This window comes from Balaenoptera acutorostrata, chromosome 4, assembly GCF_949987535.1.
Source record: "Balaenoptera acutorostrata chromosome 4, mBalAcu1.1, whole genome shotgun sequence".
Lineage (NCBI taxonomy): Eukaryota > Metazoa > Chordata > Mammalia > Artiodactyla > Balaenopteridae > Balaenoptera > Balaenoptera acutorostrata.
This window is the reverse complement of record NC_080067.1, coordinates 83,176,338-83,200,123: the sequence shown is the minus strand read 5'-3', so window position 1 is coordinate 83,200,123 and position 23,786 is coordinate 83,176,338. Positions and strand designations below refer to the sequence as shown.

The following is a 23,786-nucleotide window of genomic DNA, read 5'->3' as shown; positions in this document are numbered from 1 at the left end:
AGTGTTGGCTCAAAAGGATTAGGTAGGGGGGGAGCAATAAGACACTGAACTCTTCCCTTACTCATTCTCTCTGCATGCTTGTCCAGTTTTCTCTTCTCTCTCCTGCGCCCTACCTCTTCCCATTTCTTTCCTTCTTTTTTTTCTTCACTATTTGTTTCCTTCCTTTCTCCACTTATCAACCTCACTTTCCATCTCAAGAAAGCAATCACATTCCTCCCAGCTATTCTGAATGTTACAGGAGAAATGGGTAGTGGTCCGAGAAGTGTTTGCCCTTCAAAAATGGTCTGAGAACTCAAAGAGTTTGCAAATGTCTAGATCTTTGAAAGCAATCTGGTACCCAAACTGAGGCACAAATAGAAAAGGATTCAAAATGCTTGCCCACTGATGGGAAGGACTGTGTGGCCCTAGGAGAACCCTAGATGCACTGGAGGCCTGACTAAAGCTGTACATGCACATAAAATGTTATGGGCTGGGGCTTCCCTGGTGGCACAGTGGTTAAGAATCCGCCTGCCAATGCAGGGGACACGGGTTCGAGCCCTGGGCCGGGAAGATCCCACATGCCGTGGAGCAACTAAGCCCATGCGCCACAACTACTGAGCCTGTGCTCTGGAGCCCGCAAGCCACAACTACTGAGCCTGAGTGCCACAACTATTGAAGCCCACACGCCCAGAGCCCATGCTTCACAGCAAGAGAAGCCACCACAATGAGAAGTCCGCACACCGCAACAAAGATTAGCCCCGGCTCTCTGCAACTAAAAAAAGCCCGTGCACAACAACGAAGACTCAACGCAGCCAAAAATAAATAAATAAATAAATTTATTTTTAAAAAAAGAAAATGTTATGGGCAGGGAGGCAACTTCCCAATAAACAAGGTATATCCAACACACACATTTGTTTCCTTCCCCTCTAAATGATAGAAACGGTTAGTGGGGGGAAAAAAGGCATAAACCCACAAACATAAAGACAACGTGAGATAGGCAAACACCTCAGAGATATCGACAAAACTTCGTGTGTGTGTGTGTGTTTTTGGGGGTATTTTTTCGACAAAACTTTGGAAGATGGAAAACATGAACAATGTAAAATGACTGAGTCGTCTGGACAGAGCATAAGCCACACAGGGGAATGTCGGAGCCAGAAGCAAGCAGATTCATGGTGCAGAGCTCCAAAATGACTCAACCACTAGCAATGCCAGAAACTCAGGAAGACAAGAATGAGGCACGGGGCTAAAACCAGGAGAACTGATGGAAGATTGCCATGAGAAGCAGTTAGACTGTGCCCAGATCCTTCCCTCTCACTATCCTCCACCCTGGAAGACAAGCTATTACTGGTCCTCCACCTGGGCAGAAGATTGGGGCTTTACTCTTAGCAGAAACTGAGTCAGAGAAACCATAGTGGACACTTAGCATATCAGGCCCAGCTGAGAGCAGGAATGGGCGACCTATACTGAAAACTGGCAGATTCAGTAAAAATTTACATATTGAATTTTAGACTCTCTTACTGCCTTCTCATGCTTGGTTCAGGAATACTGGCATCTAAGCTTGTATTCCTCTGTGGTAGACAAAATAATGGCCTTCAAAGATGTCCACGTCCTAATCCCTGAATCCCTTAAATATGTTACCTTGCATGGCAAAGGGACTTGGTGGGTGTGATTAAATTAAGGGTCTTGAGATATGCTATACTATTTTTGCAACTTTGAGTCTGAAATCATTTCAAAATAAAAAAAATTTTGTAATGAAATAGTAATTACGGTCTCCCATTTTTATTAATCAAAGACATGTTTACCTATTTGTAAATACATATTTAACATATTTGTAAATCACATAAATGGAGTTCGATATAGCTTTGGTAATTTGCTTCCTCTTGTCAACAAAAAATTAATCAGTTGATTTAAGAAAGAAATGGGAAATTTTTTTGAGCCAAATTTGACAATTATAACCCAGGAAGAACAACATCTCAGAAAGCTCTGAGAACTGTTCCACCCATTAGAAGTCAAGGCACAGGTATATAAGTTTTTTGAGACTGAGGGCTGTACATCAAATGATGTATAGTTGACAGTTTAATCCAGATCTAAGCAGCATGGTGGTGGGTCATGTGATCCCTTACAAGATAGAGGAGGGATGTTATCTTTTAAGGAATTGTCGATGCTAGGAGAATGTTACTCTTTATGGTTGAGCAGGTATTCCTGCTGATGGGAGTGGTTTGGCCGATGCATAATGCAGATACAAAATGCCAAGTGGGGGGAGAGGGGAGGCCAAAGGGCAGAGAAGATTTTGTTGTTGTTGTTGTTTAAATTTCTCTTGTCTTGCCATAAAAATATGACTTTTTTTTTTACAAGAGATAAATAGACTGACACCAAGCATTGTACATGGATGACCACAACAAAAGCAACAATGATTGCAATTACCAAACATGAAACACACTCATACTGTGTCATAATATTGACATTCAGTCCAGTAATCCTCCACTGTAACAGCTCCTTTACTTTGCAGTGAAAATTGATTTGTATATTCTTTGCCTCTGAGTCCTTGTGGGATTTTTTTTTTTTTAATTCAGACAGAAAGTCACAAAAATTATACTCATCCTCATCAGTTCACTCAGTCCCATGTAATTAATTTTTTTTTCATCTTGATCTTTTGTTAGCACTTTTATGAGTTCATCAGTTTTTCATTAGAGTTCTGAAAATGCTTATTCATTCAGTTCAGCAGTACAGTCAGTTAACAGAAACCTGTACTTGTCAGAGTCTTTTCCATGAATTTCTTGAAGATGAAAGCCTTTTATAGGAACATATTTGCAAAAGCATCAGAGTACACCGAGAACTGTCTGTAAATGACAAAAGACTTAAAAATGACCACTGTTAAAGATTTGATGAAAGTTCATAATAATGCAGTTGACAAGAAAATTAGTTATTTCTGAGATATACATTTTAAAGTAATAACTAGGATTATTACTTACAACATTATACCAGAACATATAAGATTTTTAGAAATTTCATGTAATGTCTGAAACATTTATATTAACATATTTATTTCATACTCTTTTCTTAAGGTTAAACCACAGCTTGAAGAAAAAACAAATGAGACTTATGAAGAATTTGAAGCTGTGGAATATAAAAGTCAAGTGGTTTCTGGAACGAATTACTACATTAAGGTTAGAGTTCAACATTCGCTTTAGCACTAAAAGATATTGTTGTATCTTTCACTTTATGTGATGTTCCCTGTCGCCCCTACCTTATAATTTGTTCTTTCTCCTTGTCCTAAATCAAGATGCCTACCTAGCATGGTACTGCCCAAGTGGTAAACTCTCAAACTTGGCAGATGATGGTATATTTATATCATCTTTTTCTTGTGAATTTAGAAAGCTTTCTTATATTAATTCTTAACTTAATTTCCAGAAAATGCGTAGAAAAAGATTTCAGAATTCAGAGCATGCTTAGCTTGTGGCCATGGCGTCCTCATGTGGGATCCTAGGATCCTAAAGATGTGGGGCTGGACCAGATGCTATCTTGAAGCTTATTCCATCTCAAAGCTTTGTGATTCTATGTGTCTAAATTAAATGGGTTTAAGGAATGATTTGAATCATTAGCTGGGAAAATAATTTAAAACTTTTGCCCTTTAAATAAGCATTTTGATTAATATAATTTAAATATATTATTTTTGCAACTCAAATAACTAGTTTCAACTTGTGGCACTGTAGGTGCAGTTTGAAGCAGTAGAGTATTAAAAGTATTTTAAAAATTAATTTTATAGTTATATCAGAAAATTAAGTGATGCACTGATCCAATTCTAATTGAAGAAAACTTTTGTGAAGTTATTGAGAGGGAACCAATCCAACAAATCAACCATGGATATTTGGAAGCTATTTTCAACCTTTTGTATTGAGAAGATGATAATTCTCATTTAGTAAATAATTACAACAGACATTCAAATGTATTTACTTAATCTTTCTTTACTAACCTACTTGACGAGGGCACAGTCTGGCTTATTTCTCTTTAACAAACAATTAACCACTTAAGATATAAAAATTTTTTTAATGTTTTCAGCAAAAAAAATAAAATGTGTTGTTAAGCAGCTCAGAATGAAAAAATTACAAGACTGGGTCATGTGAAAAGATCAGCCCAAATTGGGAGATTGGGATTGACATATATACACTAATATGTGTAAAATAGATAATTAATAAGAACTGCTGTATAAAAAAATAAACAAAATAAAATTCAAAAGTTAAAAAAAAAACAAAACAGCCCAGTCCTACCACATTTGAGGTCCTGGTACATGCCAGGTGCTGGGGTGCTACACAGCGGTGAGATCCTGCCTTGTCCTCAGAAAGCAATGGTCTTGTTTCCTCCCTTCCTGCTTTCTTCACAGCTAGAAAAGAATGGTTTCTAGTTAAAAGTGGTTTTGTTCAAAGATAAGAAACATTCCATCAAAATTGGGATCATTATTTTAATAATTTATGATTAATCCAAGTACAAAAATTTCACATACTAACCAGCTCATACATTTCTTAAAAGGCCCATTAGAAAACTATCTTGGAAATTTCTTCCCTTAAGACCACAGTCCCCTTCCCTCCCTACCTCACCCTTCCATCTGCTATCAAATTTCTCCTATGGGATTAAAGTCACTGACCACAGTTTCCTCCTTACTTCCTGGCCATCTAGCTGTTGACGTCTTTGATCTGAGACACTCACTCTCTGGATTTCAGATCTGGCTGGTGATGTGACCTCCTCTTGTTTTTCTCAAGTACCTGTCAAGAGGCAGGTGGTAAAATGGAAGGATTGTAGGCTTTGGTGTCAGACAGTCCTGGGTTTGAACACTTATTTGGCGTGTTTGACTGGTTAAAACCCATGTGATCCACAGCCCCTCATCTCCTCTGAGCCTTAATTCCTTTATCTTCACAACATGAATAATAATAACCTACTTTGCAGGGTGTTGTGTGGAATAAATGAACTAGAAATTTACTAAGCACTTATGGGGACTTCCCTGGTGGTCCAGTGGATAAGACTCCATGCTCCCATTTCAGGGGGCCCAGGTTTGATCCCTGGTCAGGGAACTAAGAATTCACATGCCACAACTAAAGATCCCGCATACCACAGCTAAAGATCCCGCATGCTGCCACGAAGATCCAGTGTGCCGCAACTAAGACCCAGCACAGCCAAATAAATAAATAAATTTTTTTTAAAAAAGGAAAAGAAGTTTACTAAGCACTCACAATGTGCCAGGCACTGTCCTAAGAGCTGGGCATGTATTATCTCATTTAATCCTCTCAACATGTCTATAAGTATGATCATTTCCTGTGTGTTGCTGATAAGAAAATTGCCCCCTGGGGAGGTGAACTAACAAAGGTCACAATACTATAAGAGCAGAGCCAGAATTTGAACCCAAGTAGTCTGATACTTACCTATTAGCTGTGCTGCCTCTAATTATGTATGCAAAAGCCGGTGCCCTGTTCCAAGCACAGAATAAATGTTTTTGAAATGTTACCCCATAGAGTGAAACTAACACAGATGTTGAAGTTTGGCTTTGTCACTTATTAGCTGAGAGATTTATGAAAAATTACTTAATCTCTCTTAATCTGCTCTGCATCTGTAAAATGGTCCTTGTTCCACCTTTCTTCTTGCCTGGAACAAAATGTAAATATAATCAAGTATATAAGATGGTCATCATAGTGTCTGACTCATGGTAAACATTTGATAAATGACATTTATTAAAATTAGTTTAGATTTATATATAAAGAATGAACTAGTGGTTACCTGTGGGGAGAGGGAATGTGGGAGGGGCAAGATAGGGGTAGGAGATTAAGAGGTACAAACTACTAAGTATAAAATAAATATGCTACAAGGATATATTGTACAGCACAGGGAAATAAAGCCATCCTTCTATAATAATTTTTTTAAATAAAATAAAATTAGGTTAGGAAGGGACATCAGAGCACAATAAATATTATTCAAAGACAAAAGTTTTACTGTCTGAACCAAGAACAAAAGTGGAAATTCTTACCATAGTTTTCTAGGTCCCAGATTCATGCCCAGATTACTGTTTCAATCTTCATACCAATGATTTCCCAGCAAGATCCCTTTACTTCAGAAGGGAAACTAGACTCTACACCCCTGGGCCCTGCTCAGTTTTACCTATGGGCATTTATAAAGCAGGTTCTAATATAGATGTGGGAACCACACACCCCAAATTCTCTAGGGCAATTCTGATTTTCTTCTCCGTGCTCAAACCATGTGACAAATAAAGTATCCCAATTTCGGAGTCGGAAAATGGAAACACCAAAAAGACTGTCACTTGTTTTCTTGATCTGTGCATCTTTGAAAATGAAATGCAACTCTGGATTTTCATTTGTGCACAGAATATAGTAAACTATAAAATAAAATAAACCTAGAACCTATGTCTCTTGCCATGCCTTTAGCCTGCCCTTTCTCTCATAAAATAAGATGGAAGGTTTATGTAAACTAAGGGTCTAAGAATGGTGGTCTAGGAATGCTATTCCAAAAAAGCTTATTGCAGCGAAATCTTTATAGGTCTGTAGATCTTTCATTTGACATGGATCCGTGTGAATGAATCTCCTTTTTCTTTTTTTCTTTTTTTTAACTTCCAGATACGAGTAGGTAATGATTGTTATACTCACATAAAAGTATTCGAAAGCCTTCCTCACCAAAATCAGCCTTTGACACTTCTTGGCTACCAGGCTGACAAAAGCAAGGACGACGAGCTCATGGGCTTCTAGCGGCATGTTCTGAAAGCAGTCGATTCTTTCCACTGATTCCTGATTAATGGCCCCTGCTAATAAATGTAACTATCAATAAAGAAGTATTCCTTTTCAAATAAATTAATCTCTTCCACTAGCTCTCATCTATTTTATATAAGAGTAAAATTACTTTTTCTTTCTCAAAATCAATGTTATAACTTAAGAGTAGAAATTCCATACAAACTGATGTCAGTTGGAAATCTTAGAAAAATTACTGAGGCCTAATGCAACTAGCTAAAGGATAAAACCACCACCACTCCCACCATTGGCAGGCCAGATCTTGGGTTATCAGTGCCCTGGGGCTGTTGAGAATTCAACACTCCATCTCTACCCTCACATTTTAAAATTAAATCCAGTATTTTATTAAGCATATTTATATTTTAAAACAATCTCAAACTTACAGATAAGTTGCTCCCCCAAAACTTTTTTCCTGGACATTTGAGAGTAAGTTATCTACAGTGATGTTCCATCACCAACAAATTTTGCATTTTGCACCTCCTACAAATAAGTACATTCTCCTGAAAAACTGAAATATAACCACTAAAATCAGGAAATTAACACTGAAACTGGAACCAAGCAAGACCCTGTGGGGCTCCTGGGCACCAAAGCCTTTCTGTGTCCCCTGTTTCTTGTTTGTAGGAAATAGGCTTCATTCAGCCTCCATGACCTTCCCTGAGTTCCAAAGGGCAGGTTCAAACTATTGCTAACCTGGGAAGGGAGGGGGATGTGAAGACAGGGAGGAGGAGTCAAGAATCAATAGTGCACACACCGGTCAGAATGGCCATCATCAAAAAATCTACAAACAATAAATGCTGGAGAGGGTGTGGAGAAAAGGGAACCCTCTTGCACTGTTGGTGGGAATGTAAATTGATACAGCCACTATGGAGAACAGTATGGAGGTTCCTTAAAAAACTAAAAATAGAAATACCATACAACCCAGCAATCCCACTACTGGGCATATACCCTGAGAAAACCATAATTCAAAAAGAGTCATGTACCAAAATGTTCATTGCAGCTCTATTTACGATAGCCACCTAAGTGGAAGGTGGAAGCAACCTAAGTGTCCATGACACTAAGTGTCATCGGATGAATGGATAAAGAAGATGTGGCACATATATACAATGGAATATTACTCAGCCATAAAAAGAAATGAAATGGAGGTATTTGTAATGAGGTGGATGGAGTTAGAGTCTGCCATACAGAGTGAAGTAAGTCAGAGAGAGAAAAACAAATACAGTATGCTAACACATATATATGGAATCTAAGGGGAAAAAAAATGTCATGAAGAACCTAGTGGCAAGATGGGAATAAAGACACAGACATACTAAAGAATGGACTTGAGGATATGGGGAGGGGGAGGGGTGAGATGTGACAGGGTGAGAGATTGTCATAGACATATATACACTAACAAATGTAAAATAGATAGCTAGTGGGAAGCAGCTGCATAGCACAGGGAGATCAGCTCGGTGCTTTGTGACCGCCTGGGGGGGTGGGATGGGGAGGGTGGGAGGGAGGGAGATGCGGGAGGGAGGAGATATGGGAACATGTGTATATGTGTAGCTGATTCACTTTGTTATAAAGTAGAAACTAACACACCACTGTGAAGCAATTATACTTCAATAAAGATGTTTAAAAAAAAAAAGAATCAATAGTGCAGCGCTTCCCTGGTGGCGCACTGGTTAAGAATCCACCTGCCAATGCAAGGGACACAGGTTTGTGCCTTGGTCTGGGAAGATCCCACATGCTCCAGAGCGACTAAGCCCGTGCACCACAACTACTGAGCCTGCACTCTAGAGCCCATGAGCCACAACTACTGAGCCCGAGTGCCACAACTACTGAAGCCCACATGCCTAGAGCCCATGCTCGGCAACAAGAGAAGCCACTTCAAGGAGAAGCCCATGCACTGCAACGAAGAGTAGCCCCAGCTCACCGCAACTAGAGAAAGCCTGTGTGCAACAATGAAGACCCAAGGCAGCCAAAAATATTAATTAATTAATTAATTATTTAAAAAGAAACAGTAGTGCAGCCTTTGGGCAGGGTCCTGGTTCCTCCTCAAGGGATATACATAACAATGTCTTTGAGCTCTTCTGCAGAACTAAAACCCACACCAGATTGAAGATGTTAACTACTTGGTGAAGCATTCTTCCTTCCAGAGAGAAGGTCACAGTTCAATACCACCTGATGCCAGATGATCTCTAGATTGAAGGAATGCAGGTCCTGCAGGCACCCTGATCCTTATCAGCAACCCCACCCCTTGACTATAAGACTCCTCACAAGCCCCCTGGGTTGGGATACACAGTTTTGAAGGCATTAGCCCACTGTGGGCCCCTTTGCCTGGCAAGGCAATAAAGCTATTCTGTTCTACTTCATCCAAAACTCTGTCTATGAGATTCAATTTGGTGCTGGTGCATAGAGGCCGGGTTTCGACATCAAAACATTTGTTAACATCTAATCTTCCAGACAACATTCAAATTTCCCCAGTCACCCCCAAAAATGTCCTTTATTGCAAAAAGATCCAGTCCAAAACTTTGTGTTCCATTTAATTGCCATTTTTCTCTTTCTTATTTAACACTTTTATTGAGATATAATTTATATACCATACAATTCACCCAAGGTATACAATTCAGTGGTTTTTTGTATATTCAGAAATGTGTGAAACCATTACTACAGCACATTTTTGAACTTTTTAAAAAGATTTTTGTTTTTGATGTGGACCATTTTTTAGAAGTCTTTATTGAATTTGTTACAATATTGCTTCTGTTTTGTGTTTTGTTTTTTTGGCCACAATGCATGTGGCATCTTAGCTACCTGACAGGGATCGAACCCGCACCCCCTGCATTGGAAGGCAAAGTCTTAACCACTGGCCCGCCAGGGAAGTCCCACGAATTTTAGAACATTTTCATCACCTCAAAAAGAAACTCCATGAAGTGTCAGCCCCCATCCTTCTCCACACCCCCACTCCTAAGCAAACACTAATTTACTTACTTTCTGTCTCTATGGGTTTGCCTATTCTAGACATTTCATATATATGGAATCATATTATATATGATCTTTTGTAATGGGCTTCTTTTGCTTAACAAATATTTTCAAGGTTCATCCATGTTGTTGCATGTACCAATATTTTATTCCATTTTATAGCCAAATAATACTCCATTTTATGGACATACTACATTTTGTTTATTCATTCATCAGTTGATGGATATTTGAGTTGCTTTCACCTTTTGACTATTATGAACAATGCTGCTATACACATTTGTGTATATGTTTTTGTGTATACAAATGTTTTCTTTTCTCTTGGGTATATACCTAAGAGTAAAATTGGTGGTTCATAAGGTAACTCTATGTTTAATTGTTCAAAGAACTTACAAACTGTTTTCCAAAGTAGCTGCCTTATTTTACATTCCCACTAGCAGTATATGAGGGTTTGGATTTCTCCAACTTCCTCATTAACGCTTGTTATTACCTGACTTTTTGAGTCTAGCCACCCTAGTGAGTGTGAAGTGGTATCTTATCATGGTGTTTATCTGCATTTCCCTGATGACTAATGACGTCAAGCATCTTTTCATGAGCTTATCATCCATTTGCAGATCTTCCTTGGAGAAATGTCTATTCAGATCCTTTGTCTATTTTTAAATTGGGTTATTTGTCTTTTTATTATTGAGTTGTAGTTTTTGCATATTCTGGATACAGGTAACTTACCAGATATATGATTTGCAAATATTTTCTCCCATTTTGTGGTTGTCTTTGCACTTCTTGAGAGTGTTCTTTTTTTAAAATTAATTAATTAATTAATTAATTAATTTTTGGCTGCGTTGGGTCTTTGTTGCCGCGCGCGGGCTTTCTCTAGTTGCGGCGAGCAGGGGCTACTCTTCGTTGCGGTGCACAGGCTTCTCATTGCAGTGGCTTCTCTTTGTTGTGGAGCATAGGCTCTAGGCGCACGGGCTTCAGTAGTTGTGGCACACGGGCTTAGTTGCTCCACGGCATGTGGGATCTTCTGTCCCTGTGGGACACAGGGCTCGAACCCGTGCCCCCTGCATTGGCAGGTGGATTCTTAACCACTGCGCCACCAGGGACGTCCCAGAAGTGATCACTTTTTGACTATTTTCTTTACTCTTCAGTGTTCATGCTCAACTATTTTTTTAAAAAGAAACAATCAAGGCTTACCTAAAAGGCTAAGTATAGACAGAAATCATGAGTACCCTAAGTGATCTCTGATGTATTTGATTAGATCATCCATCTCTAGGCGGAATATTTTTTTCTTGATTTGAAATGAGACCACACGTTTGACTAATGTCCCAGCTTCCAAGTTATTCCTGGACGGTCTTAAATAAGTGGTGTGGCACAGAAGCACAGTCTACTGCAGTAGCACTGGGTACATTATTGCTGTTTCCCAAACTGGTATCTTTGGAGCACAACCTGAAAGAGACTGACTGAACAGTCATTTGAAACCCACTCTTTACTCCCCATTCCTGATTCCTTGCTTTTGGGACTGCAGCGGGGGGACGGGGGGAGAGCGGGGGCGGAATGGAACTTTAACACTTCTTAGCATGCTATATAATTACTTTCTATTGTTTGTCTCCCCTCACTACATGTAAGCTTTTTCAGAGCAGGTATTTTTTTTGTTTTGTTCACTGATGTGTTAGCAGTGGCTAATAGTGCCTAGAATTTGGATTTGGAAGGTACTCAGATACGGGGTTTGCCAAAAATTTCGTTTGGGTTTCCCCATAACATCTTACAGAAAACCCAAACAAACTTTTTGGCCGACACAATACTTGTTAAAAGAATTTGCAAATGGATTATCATCAGTGTTTCCTCTATGGTTATCTTTTGTTCTGCTGAGGAAGGGCCAAACTCATCTCTGAACTTTTGCACCTTCTGTTTCTTCTCTTTTTGGCTAAATCCTACCTATCCTTCAAGCAACAAAATCAACAGATTGTTTTAAGGCAGCGATTACATGCAAGACACTGTTTCAGCAGGCAAATCAACTTTCAAAAGCAATGCACCATCCCTTTCTTAAAAGTTGGAGGCTTAAAATGCCATTCATCACAACTAAACATACTAGTATTCATTTATACTAAAAGTCACTCCATACTATCATAATTGCACATTTTCATAATATGGTACATTGGAATGATTCAAGCATCCTGCTAAAATTGGATTGCCTAGATAGTACTTTAGCACACGTGAAATTCTGGAAAGGCTCTTATGAATCCTTTCCAAGGATTCTGTTTCTGAATTCCCTGTTGAGCATCTTTGTTGAGTTTTATTTTTATCCTCACGTGTATCCTTTCAATTCACTCATCCATCCAAAAATTATTAAACATCAACTTTGTCATGCACCATTCATTAATAGGTAAGTCCTACAGAAAATCTTTTTCACTGCTGGCACTAGGAAATTTTTTTCTTGTTGAAAAGACTACATTATCTTAACAAAAGTAGGTCTTATTTATCAATATCCCCAACAACTACAACAGTATCTGAGCCACAGTAGATGCTCAAAAGCTTTTTTTGAAAGAACGGTGAGCACTTTATACATTTATTGCTCACTTCCAAGTGCACAATCTGATAAGGGTCAACATACTGAACACAAGCCTATCCACAACCCCACTGGGTCAATCTTACTGTGCCAGAGCCAGGAGGCTTCTGTTTAAATCGTGGTAAGCAGAATCCTAGAATGACTCTCCAAAATGTCCCACTCTAATCCCTGACTGTGAATATGAGACATTACATCTGTGATGTCACATTACCCAGCAAAAGGGATTTGCAGGTATGATTAAAGTTGTAATCAGTTGACTCTTGAGGTAATAAAAAGGAAGATTATTATGGTAAAACTAATATAAACACACAAACCCTTTAAAAGCAGTCTGTCTTATAGCAGAAAAGGAAGTCAGATTCCAAGAATGAGGATTCAATGGACTGTTGCTAGCTTGAAAAGGGAGGGGGCCATGGTGTCAAGAAATATGAGTTGCTTTGAGGAGCTTAGAGTGGCCCATGACAGGCAGCAACGAAACAGGGACTTCAGTCTTACAACCAAAAGGATCTGAATTCTGCCATCTGAATGAGCCTGGAAGCAGATTCTTCCTCTGGAGACTCCAGACAAGAGCCCAGTCTGGGCCACAACTTGATTTCAGCCTGTGAGACCCCAGGCAGAGAACTCAGTCAAGGCTTCCCAGCCTTCTGACTTACAGAACTCTAAAATAATAAACAGGGGTGATTTTAAGCTGCTAAACTTGTTAAGCAGCAACAGAAAATGAATACAATCATCCGGTACTAGAACACCATTATGCAAGCCCTCTTCTACTTTTCCATTTTCTGAATTTGTTTTACTTTGCTTTCCTTTTCATGGTCCACGGAAACATTATCCAGGAAAATATTTCCACCCAACATTAGTTTTTGCATATGAAAACAAGATAAGTTAAGGTACTAAGAGAATTTCTTTGGACAGTATCCAGCCTATATTACTGCCCTTTAACTTAAGAGCAATAAACCTAAAGAGATAAATAAAGAGATAAAACTATCAATGACCATAAAGGTCTACGCTCATGCCAATAAATTTGTAAAATTCAAAAAGGTACAATATAAATCAAATCAGATACTGAAATTGTATTTAAATTCTCTTACAAAACGTACTGCCTCAACTTGGAAAACAAATAATTATGTACACTGAGTCAGAAAATTATTTTAATAGTTACAAAATATCTTTTTTTTTTTTTTTTTTACAGAATCAGTATAAAATAGCAGTTGATTTCTCCATAATTATCAGAATTATTTATACTTGAGGTCTTGGGTAAGTGGGGCTGAAATCAACAAAAGGTCTTGGACTGTTGGCTCAGAAATCTTCCTGGGAAGCCCACCATGTTGATGTCTCTCATGCTTAACTCCTATGAGATGACCCGGTCCTTTTTTAAAAAAAAGTATCTTTTTATTCATTCTTTGGAGGCTTGAAGTGAATTCGGCAGCGTTCATTAAACACCTAAGATATGTGAACAGAAACAAAGGTCACTGAGTCATCCTGTATAAATCAGGCCTGGAATTCAATTAAATTTGGCATGGGTCAGGTGGATATAACCTTTTTTGTCCCAGGTCAACAGGTTTAGGAAACAGAGGTGTTTCCTCACTGGTTCAAACTGACTTACTAGGTGCTAAGAGCTCAGAAGGCCTTGATATTCATTTATACGATAATTTTAATATTTTAATAAAATTTAAATTATTCAAGGAAAAAATCATCACAAGCTAGCTTATTTGGTAAACTAACAAATATGCTAGTTCCATATTCTGGACATATTTTGGACAGTTAGACAAAAATATCTAAATTAACTTTAAGATAAAGCTTTTTAAAAATCTTTTTATAGGGCTTCCCTGGTGGCGCAGTGGTTAAGAATCCACCTGCCAGTGCAGGGGACACAGGTTCAAGCCCCGGTCCAGGAAGGTCCCGCATGCCGCGGAGCAGCTAAGCCAGTGCGCCACAACTACTGAGCCCGTGCGCCACAGCTACTGAGCCTGTGTTCTAGAGCCCACGAGCCACAACTACTGAGCCCGAGTGCCACAACTACTGAGCCCACGAACCACAACTACTGAAGCCCGCGTGCCTAGAGCCCGTGTCCACAACAAGAGAAGCCACCACAATGAGAAGCCCACGCACCGCAACGAAGAGTAGACCCCGCTCGCTGCAACTAGAGAAAGCCCGGGTGCAGAAATGAAGACCCAAAGCAGCCAAAAGTAAAATAAATAAATAAAATTAAATTAAAAAAAAAAATCCTTTTATAATGTAGATTTTATTTAGATATCTGTCATGCTTTTCTAAATGAGTGCCAGATCCTTCTCACATGGAGATCTACTTGAAGGGAGTCCAGTCTTTTGCTAAACTGTATAAATTTATATAATGTTTTGTTCTATTTATCTTGCTTCCTAAAAACTAAACAAATAACATATCATAATGTTAAAAGAACATTCTATGATTACGTGTCATGTGGGACTATGTCAAATAAAAATTTTGGTACATCCATTCAATGGGATATAAGCAAGCATAAAAAAGAATAAGGAAGCTCTTTATGTTCTGATTTGAAAAGATCTCCAAGATATATTAAGGGAAAAAAACAAAGTGTAGACAATATACTTCCATTTGTCTGATAAAGGGGGAAATGTGTGTGCTTTCAAGGAGCAAACACCTTATCACATAGGTGGAAAGGGCAGAAATAAAAAATCTTGGCAAAGAGGATAGGATAAAGAAATGTGATAAAGCAAAGAAAATTGATTTGTATTTTGCAGTTTATTCATGGCTCTGCAAGTTGGTACACTCCAGTTTTTGGTTTAGTTAACCTCCCTCTGGATCCAGCCCCATTCCATTGGTTAATTTCAAAGGGTAAAACAGAATTTTCAGTTCATTCTTTCAGATATAATAGATTTTGGCCTTTGGAAATCTTTGAAGTTTTAGAAAGGACATGCAGACATACTTTTTCAGAAAACTAAAGTAGGAATTTTGTAATTTTTTTTTTAAGTTTTATTGGACTATAGTTGCTTTACAAAGTTGTGTTAGTTTCTACTGTACAGCAAAGTGAATCAGCTATACATACACATATATCCCCTCTTTTTTGGATTTCCTTCCCATTTAGGTCACCACAGAGAATTGAGTAAAGTTCCCTGTGCTATACAGTATGTTCTCATTAGTTATCTATTTTATACATAGTATCAATAGTGTAGAATTTTGCAATTTTTAACTACATGTAAAGTCCTGGGATCCTGGTCCCCCAATCTAATTCCTAATTAGAACCACGTAGGTGGTAATAAGGAGCATGTGAATCTAGGAGCCATAAAAAGCCTATTATCAAATACCAGTAAAACTACATACAAACAGTTTCACAATCAGATATGTTAGAAAACAAACAACTGTGAAGGATAGATAATGATATGAAAATATATGGAAAGTAACTGAGCTCAGAAAAGCTAACTTGAACAAATAACCTGGTTGAAGGTTCTAAGTTAACAACTAATAACTCTAAATATCAAATAGCCCATAATTAGTATTAGGAAACATACAGAATGTCTCCAATTCTGTTCCCATGACGATCATGCAATTCTACCATATGACTGTAAAGCTACTTTTTGCAAGATGGCTCTAACTTGGATTCTAACCACAACCCGCCCCCCACCCCCCAAAAAGTTAAAGCCTTCAATTGCTTGTAAATGAAGGATCTTTATTATTCTTAAGTGCCCAAGGCACTCTTTGCTTCCCCCCTCCCTTGGTTTCCCTTTGCTAGTTCTGCTTCCCCTCCTAGTTCTCTCCAAGAACCAACATTATTTTATACCTTCCAGCTCCTGTCATTTACCACTTCTTCAACATTTAGTTCTGACTGCATCCATTTCAACTGCAAGAAAGGAAAACAAAAATGAAGTTATGAAAATTTAAATTAAAGAACTAAAACCAAACTCTATGTTTTCCTAGCAAAACCAGCTGCTGCTCCTGCATTCTTTATTAATGGTCATACTTAGGCCAGATTTCAAAACCTTCTTTGAAATAGCCGTTCTCCTCATATTTAATCAGTTGCTAAATCTTATAAAGCCGTAGTTCTCAAGCTTTGCTGCATATTATAATCACCTTGAGAGCTTTTAAAAAAAAAATCTCAAATGCCCAGGTAGTTCACAGAAGAAAAACAAATGGCCAATAAACCTATTTTTAAAATGTACAATTTTATTCATGTATAAAGAAATGTAAATTAAGCCATAATATGACAAAAATTTTTTCAATAGAAGAAATCTGATATCTGATAAAACCTAGTATTAGTGAAGGTATGGGGAAAGATACACTCACATATATTTTTAGTAGGAGTACAAATTGTTACAACTTCTATGGAGAGCAATTTGGTAAGACTTACCAAAAATGTAAATTCACATGTCCTTGAACTCAATAACTCCAGTTCTAGTTATTGATCCTACCATATAGATTTGCAAAGATAGCACAGACGAACAAAAAAAAGGACAAGGAGGTGGCAACCTGATTTGAATAAAAGAAAAAAGAAACAGGAAGAAAAACAGAGAAGAAGAATATATAAGGCTCAAGTAATTGAGAAAGGGATGAGTTTTCCATACCTTAACCATACAGCCAGAGGTGTGAGGCTAAAAATGCTAGTCTTTCTAACTTTCTTTTTAACTGCCAACCTAATTACTCCATCAAAAAAGAAGCCAATTCTATTGCCAGGTCCAGATGGCAGGGCCCATCATACTCCTAGTCGCCTCTGGTCAGAGAGACTTGAAAGGAAAGAAGCTAACCAATTCCAGGAGGAGAACTTGAAAATATTCAGGTAAATTAGGAGAAAAAAAGCATGAACTACAGGTTGAGGCAGCCAAGAGGTTAACAGCAGGATGATTTCTTCGGGCCAAAGTCAAGACCCAGGCCAGGAGATTTGGGAACAAAATGCCAGAGGGATTCTGGGCAACCATGAGTTAGGTACCCAGACCAAAGAACCTAACCATAAATTAGGAGTACAGCTCAGGCAGGATGTTTGAGAAATATGCATGTAACACTATTAAGACTGGATGTGGGGGCTTCCCTGGTGGCGCAGTGGTTGAGAATCTGCCTGCCAGTGCAGGGGACACGGGTTCGAGCCCTGGTCTGGGAAGATCCCACATGCCGCGGAGCAACTAGGCCCATGAGCCACAATTACTGAGCCTGCGCGTCTGCAGCCTGTGCTCCGCAACAAGAGAGGCCGCAATAGTGAGAGGCCCGCGCACCGCGATGAAGAGTGGCCCCCGCTCGCCACAACTAGAGAAAGCCCTCGCACAGAAACGAAGAGCCAACACAGCCATAAATAAATAAATAAAATTAAAAAAAAAAAAAAAAAGACTGGATGTGGTACTGATCCAATGCTCCTTGTAAACTCCCTTCGTAGACTCAAAACTGCTGTCAGGGCTTCCCTGGTGGTGCAGTGGTTGAGAATCTGCCTGCCAATGCACGGCACACGGGTTCGAGCCCTGGTCTGGGAAGATCCCACATGCCGCAGAGCAACTGGGCCCGTGAGCCACGATTGCTGAGCCTGCGCGTCTGGAGCCTGTGCTCCACAACAAGAGGGGCCGCGACGGTAAGAGGCCTGCGCACCGCAATGAAGAGTGGCCCCCGCTTGCCACAACTAGAGAAAGCCCTCGCACAGAAACGAAGACCCAACACAGCCAAAAATAAATTAATTAATTAATTTAAAAAAAAAAAAAAAAAGAAAAACCCGGCATTCTCTTTAAAAAATTTTTAAAAAATTAAAAAAAAAAACAAAAACTGCTGTCAGAATATGGGGCAGTATATAGGATTGAAACCATGAACAAGGGGAAGGACTGCATTTCTGATGTGCTGTGGAGTAGTAACAAGCCTGAGGAAGCCCACCTGCTTACATTAGAGCAACCTTGGTTTCAGATTTTAATCAGTTATATCGACCCAGAAATCATTAAAGTTTCACTGCTCTGTCAGAGCCTGGACTTTCTGCCAAAGTAACAACTTTAAAGAACAGTGTTACAACAGGCCACTAAGACAGTATTCATAATCGCTCTCAAATATTTAAAGGGATGTTGTGTAGAAATGGGTTTAGACTTATCCAGAGGGAAGATTAAGGATCAGTAATTACATGTTACAAGGAGACAGATTTTCACACTAAGTAAGAAAATCTCTGAACAATTACAATTGTCCAAAAAGAGAATGCACTGCCACATAAGACTGTAGATACCCCCAACCCCGTTAATACTGGTTAAACAAAAGGTGGAAACCACTGGTTGGGGGGATATTGTAAAGAGGATTAATATAACAAATATGGAGTCCCAGCGACTCAAAAAGGAAAGAAACTGCTACTTCATTATCAGTCAATATGCAAGCTCTTACATATATTATACAATTTAATCCTCACCAAAAAAAGAAAATATAAGAAGTTACTAAGTATCAATTCCATTTTACAAACTGAAAATCAGAAGTTTCAGAACAATTAATTTACAAGGTTACAAAACCTCCAAGTGGTAGATGGGATTATTTCTTTAGAGCTGTCTGCCTTTACAATCCATGTTTTTTCTATTCTTGAACACCGCAGATATTACAGCCAGCTTCTAATGCAATTTCAGTGCCAACAACAAAATGCTACCTTTGAGATGGTTGTTTTGTGTGTTTTTTTTAAAATAAATTTATTTTATTTATTTCTTTTTGGCTGTGTTGGGTCTTCATTAGCACGGGCTTAGTTGCTCCGCGGCATGTGGGATCTTCCCGGACCAGGGCTCGAACCCGTGTCCCCTGCCTTGGCAGGTGGATTCTTAACCCCTGCGCCACCAGGGAAGTCCCGAGATGGCTGTTTTTGAGGCTCTGGGTCTTAAACAGGTAAACTTCCTCTCAAAGGCTACTAAGAGGTGACAGCAGGTATATAGTTCCAGCAAGGAATGTGCTTTTTCTGAGGTAAGGATTCAGGTAAAGAACTGGGAACTTTCAGACTGGCATCACTGTATGTAAATAAATTGTTCACTAAAGTAATCAGAATTTGACTATTAGTCACAACTTAAGGTAAAAAAACACTGACTGAATTTAGAGTCAGACGAGATGGGTTAAAGTCCCAGTTCTACCACTTACTAGCTTGTGACTCTGGGGATGTCAGTATCTCTAAGTCTGTTTCCATATACAGAAAATGAAGAGGTAGAGCTGGAACATCTCCAAGAGCTGTCTCTTTCTGATTCTATAATCTTCATAGCAAACTTGAAAAAAAAATTCAAGTTTCCTTATTTGCTTAAATACTACTCATGGTTAACTTCTACTCTAGTCCTATGCAATATCACAGGCCAGAAAACTGCCTTTCAAAACTCACTGGCTGGTTTCTAAAACTCCTCCTTGCAGTGATTGTGCTGGGCTCTAAAGGCATATGGGTAGAACAGAGGGCAGACAAAACTGTGTGACACATCACTCCCAAACACTCAGTGGTTTTTGAACTTTGCGCTCTGCTAACAAGAGTTACTCTATTCTTTGTCTGACTTAATTTGCAAATAATGATTTTTCAGTTTCTGATTTAACAGCCCTGCCCTGCACTTTCCTTTGTCAATACTTCAAGAGCCTGTTCAAATACAAAATCCAAAAAAAACTAGATCTTAACCAGCTTTCTATAATTTATCTATAAGCCTTCATCAACACGGAGGGTAGGCTAAGATGACCATTACAGCCTAAGTTCACTGTCTGAAGAACCCACCACTGGCTGATGAATGAGCAGGTGTGGAACACAGGGCTGAAGCAGTCGTCATGAACAAAGAGAACAGCAAAGACAGTGGATGAATCCCGTATCCAGTGAGACACACTGCATCAGTGGGATGACTAAGAAAGTGCACACCTGTGTGCAGCAAAAGAACAAAGGCTTGAGAGAGACAGCAAGATCCCTTTTTCAAAGTTTGGCTACATCTACTAAACAAAGAGCAAACTTCACAAATTGTTCAGTATGAAAACATGATTCCATCTCACACTGGATTTTCAGTCACCTGACATGTAAGGATCAGTAAGTTACCTATTAAGCCATCTTAAAATACAGACATGATTTTGATAATTATACAGTGGTCATGTAAGAAAAAGCCCTTGTTCTTAGGAAATAACCAACATATGTAGGGGTAAAGGAATATAATGTGCCCAACATATTCTCAAAATGGTAAAGGAAAAAAAATGTGTATGGGGGAGGGGGAGGAAGACAGGGAAAGAGGGAGGGAAGGATGGAGGGGGAAAGAAGAGTAGAGAGAATGAACTGTAAAGCAGGTGGAGCAAAATGTAAACAATAGGTGAATATAGGTAAAGGGTATATGGGAGTTCCTTGTACTGTTCGTGCAACTTTTCTGTAAGTTTGAAATTGTATCGGAATAAAAAGTTACCCCTGGGCTTCCCTGGTGGCGCAGTGGTTGAGAATCTGCCTGCCAATGCAGGGGACACGGGTTCGAGCCCTGGTCTGGGAAGATCCCACATGCCGTGGAGCAACTGGGCCTGTGAGCCACAACTACTGAGCCTGAGCGTCTGGAGCCTCTGCTCCGCAACAAGACAGGCCGCGATAGTGAGAGGCCCGCGCACCGCGATGAAGAGTGGCCCCCGCTTGCCGCAACTGGAGAAAGCCCTCGCACAGAAACGAAGACCCAACACAGCCAAAAATAAAAATAATAAATAAATAATAAATAAAAAATTAAAAAAAAAGTTACCCCTGAAGGCCCCCTCCCACCCCCACCCTCCTCAAAAGACAGCAACGCAGTCCACAAAATAAAATATGGCATACATTTCAACTGTTTTCTTGACGTGTCATGTTTAAGGGCTATAAAGAAATAGCTCTGCTTCATTAACTCTACTCTGAGGTCCACACCCCATCTACATGACGGCTGATTTAGGGAAAATAAAGTTTGCTCTGACATAGCACTCAGTGGACACTTGGTGTTCTCCTAAAAGGGAAAATGGTGGGCATGGGAGATGAAGTGGAAACAAAGGAGAGTCTGAAAAGAGTCAAAGACCCATACCATCCTCTCCACAGCAAAGAAATAAACATAATGAGGCTCTGATGGCCCTGGTTATATTTAAATAGTACTATATTTTTATGGCAGAAGAGGGTAATATCCTGAAGTTAAATATCTATATTACATTTCAGCAGATTTCTACAGCTGAAACCAGAGGTAAATATTTTCAAAATGTAAATATATTTAAAAAAACGTTTCTTCTCAAGTCAAGCCTCAAAACGTAGATACAGATGTGATTTCCCTAGATTTTTTGATGTGGTGTTGGTCTATATTAATCCTTGTATCTTTAACTGTGGAATATATAAAGGAATGGAAATAACATGATTACATGCTTCTTTTAGCTAAAGCTTGCTACACTCCACACGTTCATGAAATGCACATTAATTTACCAATTAGTATTGAAATGTAATAAAATAAAGCCCATTAAAAATGAAGTACTAGTCTCCTGATCATTTTGTTTTAAGTAATAACCATATCTTACTCTGAATTTTTCATATTAAAAACTGCCTTTAGGGGCTTCCCTGGTGGCGCAGTGAGAGTCTGCCTGCCAATGCAGGGGACACGGGTTCGAGCCCTGGTCTGGGAAGATCCCACATGCCACAGAGCAGCTAGGCCCGTGAGCCACAACTACTGAGCCTGCGCGTCTGGAGCCCGTGCTCCACAACAAGAGAGGCCGCGACAGTGAGAGGCCTGCGCACCGCAATGAGGAGTGGCCCCCACTTGCCACAACTAGAGAAAACCCTCACACAGAAACGAAGACCCAACACAGCCATAAATAAAATAAATAAATAAATAAATAAATAAATAAATAAAATTAAAAAAAAAAAAAACTGCCTTTATTTTGAAGGCTAAGTTTGGAAACCTTGCCTCAGAAATGTAAACCCTGTTCAACTTACCTTTGTCTGTTCTTTTCTAAGTTGCTTTAATAACGTTAAATTGTCCAAATTCTTTTCTCTCTCCTCTCGGAGCTGTTTTACTACTGATGAGGTCTGAGCTATACAGTTTTTTATGACTCGGTCCCTACTGGCATGAGCCGCCATCAACTAAAAGAACAAAAGAAGGAAATAAGAAAAAAAAATCACACCAATTTGTCACATTTCAGTGTTTTAAAAAAAAATTTTTAGGCTACAGAAACGTAATACTTTCTAAAACAGTTTTTAAAAACTGAATCTATGGAAGAGAAGATTGTGCTGAATGAGCCAGCTCAAAGGCAGCAGCTGTGAGGGTGAAACTGAAGAGGTTGGCTTGTCTTCTTCCTCACTTAGCTCCCAGGCCTTCCTGCTCCTCTTCCTGCAGTCCTCGTGCTGGGCTTTTCATCTCAGTCTCCTCCCTACACTCCTTTCTCTCCCATTCTTGCATCTGTGTGTTCCTCTACCCTATACCCACCCCTCACACACCTTCTGGGCCACTTCCTATTGCTGTTCTCTTTTTGTCCTTTCATTTTTTTTTGAGCCTCATGTTGTCAACAGTGCAAAAAATTATAAAGTAAGTGATATAGAGAAGCTCTTAGTTACAATAAAGAAAAACAAAGAATGCTACATTTACCTATGTCAGACAGAACCCTTTTCAAGATTTTAAACTTTAAGTACTAACAAGGAAAAATTGTACATGAAGTAGAGGTCACTGATTCCATCAATTGCGTGTGCTGACAGAGAGTAAGGATGCCCGACAGAGCAACTGTTTATTAGCCTTCATCTTAATGTAACAAATCCAATACAATAATTTGCATCTATTTTCTGCCTTGTTTCATTAATTATGATAGTCATGTTTCAATTCAAACATACTCCCATGATCATAGCCAAATTCTGAAGATACCCCAAAAACTTGGGGTGGAGACAGAGCAAAATACTAAAATAATATGCAATCGTCTTTATAATTAATGGTGCATAATAACAGTGGTTCACCTCCAACTAAAATTTAAGTGTTGGCTTGCTCCATTTAATCATGTTATATCATTCCTTCTTCCCTCTGAAGGGGGAATATCCCAATGCTATGCTAGTGATGGCTGTATAGAAATAACCCATTATATATATTTTATATAAAATATGGGACTAACAACCATTCTATAAGCATTCCTCATAAGTTATTTGAAATACAGCTCTTAAATGGTCATATTGGGACCCCGTGGTTGAGAACTACTGGTCTAATACACACCAGGAAAGAATAAACCTTTATATTTCTAGAGGGGAATACCAAAAGTGCATTAGTTAAAAGCTGTACCCATGTGAAGGGAGGGAATTTCCTAACAGATGTTAATCCCACCTATAGTATATTTCTCTAATATGCTAATTTTTTTCATTGTAACATTTAGGGTTCACAAGGACAGCCTCAAGGCCCATATTTATTAGCTAATATGCTGCTTCTGTTACAGGCTTCAGTTTCTTCTTTTGGAAAATTATGGATTATGAGTAAATAATCACTAATATCCTTTCCACCTCTAAAAGTTAGAGGCAACATGACTCAATACATTGCTCAGATGTCAGATGCTATTTAATTACTTTGATATTTTGTCTAATCCCCCAGCAATTAGTGAAACAGCATTAGTACCAACTAGAAGTC

General features: G+C 38.9%; 2 protein-coding genes across 7 annotated transcripts in view; one reads left to right on the top strand and one right to left on the bottom strand.

Annotated features, from left to right (window-relative positions):
* The window catches only part of CSTA (cystatin A), a 21,781-nt gene extending 7,279 nt beyond the window's left edge, over positions 1-14,502 (top strand). The window contains exons 2-3 of one of the 2 annotated variants that reach the window (XM_057545715.1): positions 3,045-3,146; positions 14,099-14,502. In XM_057545715.1, the coding sequence (XP_057401698.1) occupies positions 3,045-3,146; positions 14,099-14,200 (204 nt within the window). In that variant the 3' untranslated portion in view covers positions 14,201-14,502. Of the gene's footprint in view, positions 1-3,044; positions 3,147-6,596; positions 6,823-14,098 lie in introns of those variants that run through there. The other variant, XM_007175612.2, reaches the window with a different exon arrangement.
* Positions 13,410-23,786, bottom strand: part of MIX23 (mitochondrial matrix import factor 23) — a 23,648-nt gene continuing 13,271 nt past the window's right edge. For all 5 annotated transcript variants that reach the window (XM_057545710.1, XM_057545712.1, XM_057545713.1 and 2 more), the window contains 3 exons: positions 22,124-22,270; positions 16,052-16,111; positions 13,410-13,719 (listed from right to left, as the gene is read on the bottom strand). In XM_057545710.1, coding sequence (XP_057401693.1) covers positions 13,669-13,719; positions 16,052-16,111; positions 22,124-22,270 — 258 coding nt within the window. In that variant the 3' untranslated portion in view covers positions 13,410-13,668. The remainder of the gene's footprint in view (positions 13,720-16,051; positions 16,112-22,123; positions 22,271-23,786) is intronic.